At 37.8% G+C, this 5,065-nt stretch overlaps 1 protein-coding gene across 1 annotated transcript; it reads right to left on the bottom strand.

The window, feature by feature from the left end:
* Positions 1 to 1,093: 1,093 nt before the first annotated feature.
* On the bottom strand, positions 1,094 to 4,783 carry LOC107569154 (extracellular calcium-sensing receptor-like). Its single transcript, XM_016255168.1, has 6 exons — positions 4,563 to 4,783; positions 3,865 to 4,156; positions 2,802 to 3,614; positions 2,435 to 2,662; positions 2,128 to 2,251; positions 1,094 to 2,007 (listed from the first exon to the last, which is right to left on the bottom strand). The coding sequence occupies exons 1-6, from the start codon at positions 4,781 to 4,783 to the stop codon at positions 1,094 to 1,096; spliced, it is 2,592 nt and encodes an 863-aa protein (XP_016110654.1).
* Between the last annotated feature and the right edge of the window lie 282 nt (positions 4,784 to 5,065).

Consider the following 5,065-nt stretch of genomic DNA (forward strand, 5'->3'; position numbering starts at 1 on the left):
ATATATATATATATATATATATATATATATATATTCTCCTCAGAAATTACACTAAAATGTTAAGAAATATTAATGAATTGCTAACAACTAGATTTCAGTGAATAGCATTATTAGTAGCTTTGTAGTTATAACACAAATTTGGGGCACACAGCCATTTCATAGTAAGTGTATAGTTTAACAGAAAACATCACATAGCAACCACTCTTTATTTCTAATCTTACAGTTTCATTAGATGACCACATGAGTCAATAGATTTTAGATTATTAAAATTATGGGTGTTACATTGTTGGGCTCTGAGGGATTGCCATCATTGTATGATGTAATTATCTCAATATTTTTGTAATTGACATTTGGTTCTGTTGTGGTTTCCTGGAAAGCCTGTTATCATGTACACATTGGCTTGATAAGAGTAATATTTCTATTCATAGTCTGTTCTATTTGAATACAGATTTGCCACTGTTAGCGTATGGTGCCAGTGTTTCTTTGGCCTACTGTAGTAGTTTCAGCTGAATCCAGCATTCAGTATTAATGATACCTTTTAGGCTTTTATCAGCAATGTTCTGACCTTGTGTTAATGTCACCCTGGACAACCAAAAGCAAACTGCCAGGTATACAGCATTCAGTTAAATTTAAAGGGGCACTGGAAGTTAAATATAATATATTCATGGTGCATTTGCTATTTTGGTCTGCACCAAGAAAAACTAAAAACTTAGAAGTCTTGTCATATGAATGAAAATCTATGCATGACTGTAGATGTTTTAGTCTCATTTTATTATATTAGTTACTAGAGGATTCCCATCTCATGAATAAGCTTTTAGCTGGCCCTGGCTATTTCATATTATTCATATTATTTATCTATTAATTAATTCAATAATTCAGTCATCTATTTATGTATATATGTCAATGGAAATCAGTGAATTTATGAAATAATCTACAATCAATCTCAAAATAATTAATTTATATATTTTAAAAATGAATGCAATACATTTGCGTGTGCTTGTTTGTAATGTGTATTGTTTATTCTGTTAATTCAAGTGAAACAAAGACACTATCAGATATGCTTATCAGTTGGAGGTTTTCACAGCATGTAAATCTATTTATTTTGTGTAGCTCTTCCCATTATGGCTTTTTTAGTGTTTCTTTCCGGGTGTAAAATAATGATGTAGCACTTTGGGGCAAATATGGCCACCAGTAATCCAAAACTTGAAGCCAGGATAGCAAATATCTCTACAGCCACTGCATATTTCCCTGGTGAGCTCACATATGCTGGAACAAATGCAATCCACACAGCACAGAAGATCAACATGCTAAAAGTGATGAACTTTGCTTCATTAAAATTATCTGGAAGGTTTCTTGCCAGGAAGGCTAACAGGAAGCTTACTGCTGCCAAAAGTCCAATGTATCCCAGCAGCATTGAAAAACCAGCCACTGAGCCAATAGCACATTCATAGACTATAATAGACCTGATATATTGGCTGTTTTTATGAGGTGTTGGAGAGGCAGTTAATAACCAGATTGCACATATCACAACTTGGAGGGCTGTTAGGACCAGAACTGTGCATCTTTGTTGAGCTGCTCCAAACCATTTCATCGCACTTTTACCTTCTGGTAGAGATGACTTGAACACGGCTATTACTACCATAGTCTTGACCAGAATGCTGGAGACGCACAGGACAAAGCTTATGCCAAACACAGCATGTCTTAACTGACATGTCCACAACTGTGGCTGGCCAATGAACAGCAGCACACACAGAAAACACAGTTTGAGTGACAACAACAGCAGGAAGCTGAGTTCTGAATTGTTTGAACGTACTACAGGAGTTTTGCGGTAATGAGCAAAGATGACTATCACAAGAGCACAGAAGCAGGTGCCAAGCAGGGCCACTGTGGTCAGAGAGATGCCCAGAGGTTCCCCATAGGACAGAAACTCCACTTCTTTGGGGATGCAATGATCTTTTACTGGGTTGGACCAGAAATCATTTGGACATGCTATGCACTCTGTGGCGTCTGTGCTTAAGAAAGAAACAGAAAAAGATAAAAGGCACAACGAAGTGAGTTAATAGTTATAGTTACATTTTATTGCTTTATTTTCAGAGCATAAAAATTATATATTTTACTATTTCTCACCTGTTGTATTAGAAATCTCTCCATCTGCACATGGCAGGCAGTCAAAACAGCAGACAGGAAGGCCCTTCCTTGTGGCTCGCCTGGTGCCTGGGGGGCAGCTCTCACTGCACACAGACCTTGGGGGCTGAAAAAGACAGCAACTGTTGTTATTCAGGCAAGCACTGATATGTCTCTATTGTGTTTGCATGATCTGATGGTCTTGGGAATACACGGCACTATTATTTATTTACACTTCATTATTGTTTTATTTTAAAATTTAAATAGTAATTTGCACAAAATATGGCATTTAAGATAAAACGATAAGTACTTTGTTTGTTTCAAAGTTCCAGTATATTGCTTCCTCATCGAGTGTCAGCACCTTTCCTGTTGCTGCCCCTTCATTTACCACACCAACTGTGCGGACAACGATTGACCCATCAGAGCTCGGCTGCCAGCTCAGTACATCATAGACGGCCAGAGCATCTCCATTCTTATCAAATGACACATGATCCCCAAATGCTGTGGTGAAGTTCACTTTTTGTAGGTAGTGAACCAGCTGTACAATGTGTAGACAGGACAGTTGTTATATGTTTATCTGAAATTTGAATTAATATAGAGCACAGCATATTTTGCATTTCCACATTCAGCTCTTCTATATGCCTGGAGAGAATCTTCACTGTAACTGTGTGTCTTACCTGCCAGGGTTTCAGGTTGATTTTATCAGCACAGCTGTTCCCACTGAATGGCCCACTACCCTCCTCACACTTCATCAGGCCATGAAGTGCATGTGCCAGGGCATAAACTGCCTTATAGACATTGTAAGAGGCCCTCAGCTCTGATACATCAGTGTATGGTGTGTCTGTGTTGCTCAGGTCCTCTTGCCCTGAACATATTTCCCCCCCCTCTCTGCCTTCAGTGTCAAAATTGCACCCAAACACGTTCTCCCAGAATATTCTCACCATATTGTTTTGTGAGTTGTTGTCAGGACGAATGCATAGCAGAAAGTTTCCAAGCCCCTGAATTTCTCCTCGTCGGATGGCAATACCCAGTGTACCCCCTAAGACAGACTTAAATCGTTGAGCAAGAAGCACAGGTGAGGTGGCCCAAGCCTCACTAGCAATCCATTGTCTGCCTGTGACATTTTTCAACAGCATCTCATCAACTACGGGCAACAAATAGCTTGAGGTGGAAAATACAACCACCACATTTGCTGTGGAGCCCTGAATGACTCCAACTATGCGTTGTATTTCCTTGTGGTTGTTATCATTGGGCAGTATCTCAGAGAAGGCCACACACCCTCCAAACTGCTGCACATCCTGGTGGAAGGATTGAGCAGCATTGATTCCATAATCATCATCACTGTAGAGCAGACCAACCCACGTCCATCCAAAATGCCTCAAAATCTGGATCATAGCCCACACCTGGAAGGCATCACTGGGGATTGTTCTGAAGAAAGAGGGATACTTTTTCCTGTCACTCAAACAGGAGCAGGTGGCGTAGTAGCTAATCTAAATAGGAGAATGGAGAGCAGAGACAGAGAGATGCGATAAAGGTTAACCTAACGTCATCAGTGCTAAAGTCATTGTGTTAACTTTATTTATTTATTTATTGCTTTGAAGAAATACATTTGTGATAATTCAACACAATGTTCAGCTATTATTACTGAACATGTGATTACAACATAATATATATCCAAATATAATGTTATTAAAATAAATAATAATAAAAAAAGGTATACGGTTTACCGGTGTCTCTTACCATAGGCAGTCGAAACAGCCCCAAGACACTGGAAATTGCAATAGAATGAGTAGAACCTGGATCACCTATGATTCCAATCACTGGTGGTGGGCCTTTGCAGTTGAGGTCAAAGACGGTCTCCTCTGTCCCACTAACCAGAGCTGTAGCACCACGGAATGCCACTCCAAGCCTTAAACAGTTGTCGTAGATTTGGTAACCAAGCGTGATGTTAGGCAGCAGGTTGGGATTGTTATTAATCTCATTGATAGCAAAAACCATTGTTTGTGCCTGCTGGAATCCTGTCATATAGAAGCTGAAGAAGACAATACAAATGAAATTAGATCATTAACTACAATAATAATAATAATAATAATAATAATAATAATGCAAAAAAAATAAAAAATCTAAATATTGAGAAAATCGCCTTTTAATGTTGTTGAAATTAAGTTCTTAGCTATATATATTACTAATCAAAAAATAAGTTTTGATATATTTGCAGTAGGAAATTTACAAAATATCTTCATGGAACATGATCTTCCTAAAAATCGATAATTTTGACCCATACCAGTCCTAACCCATCATGTAATATGATATCAGTTGCTTATACTAAATTATCATCGACATTTTAGTGCCTATGTCAACATAATAAAAAGCTATTCTATTTTCCAGTTATTGACAGTTATATTAGGTTTCCTTCAGTGTGTATGGTCTTGACTCACAGCTCACAGTGTGGTAGTTTTGGCTCTGTTCTAAAGCTCAGCTCTGCAAATGCTTTGAGGTACTGAACTTCAAAGAGACCACCAATGAGAAAGTCTCCATCCTGGCTCATCCCATTCAGCTTGAAGTGTCCTTGTAGCTTACAGGTACCTGATCTGGCCATCAAAACTACAGAGATATAATTACAAGACAGGAGCAAACAACTATAAAGAATTAACCACATCCCTCTCTCTTTTTCTGTTTGTGTCACTCTTCACTCAGCTCACTCATTCATTTTAAAGATTGTATGCGGCACATTTTTATAGAGCAGGTGGTGCCACTGGCCTCTCTGGAAATGAGAACGTCATCTTTGTCATTCTGGGGACCTCGAACTCCACCAAGTATGACATTATTAATTAATCATTATAAAACAGAATATTAACAATATTTTAACTATATATATAGTTATAGTTATAGTTAAATTATAAATTATTATTAAATTAATTAATTAAATTATATAGTTAAT

Source organism: Sinocyclocheilus grahami, unplaced genomic scaffold (assembly GCF_001515645.1).
Source record: "Sinocyclocheilus grahami isolate Dianchi unplaced genomic scaffold, SAMN03320097.WGS_v1.1 scaffold1317.1, whole genome shotgun sequence".
In the NCBI taxonomy this organism is placed as follows: domain Eukaryota; kingdom Metazoa; phylum Chordata; class Actinopteri; order Cypriniformes; family Cyprinidae; genus Sinocyclocheilus; species Sinocyclocheilus grahami.

Excerpts from the sequence above, each read along its gene's own strand:
- LOC107569154 (XM_016255168.1), bottom strand. The coding sequence starts at position 4,783 with ATGTGGTTAATTCTTTATAGTTGTTTGCTCCTGTCTTGTAATTATATC. Across the intron at positions 2,663-2,801 it reads TCAACCTGAAACCCTGGCAG|CTGGTTCACTACCTACAAAA; the intron begins GTAAGACACACA and ends CACATTGTACAG. Across the intron at positions 2,252-2,434 it reads GGAACTTTGAAACAAACAAA|CCCCCAAGGTCTGTGTGCAG; the intron begins GTACTTATCGTT and ends TGTCTTTTTCAG.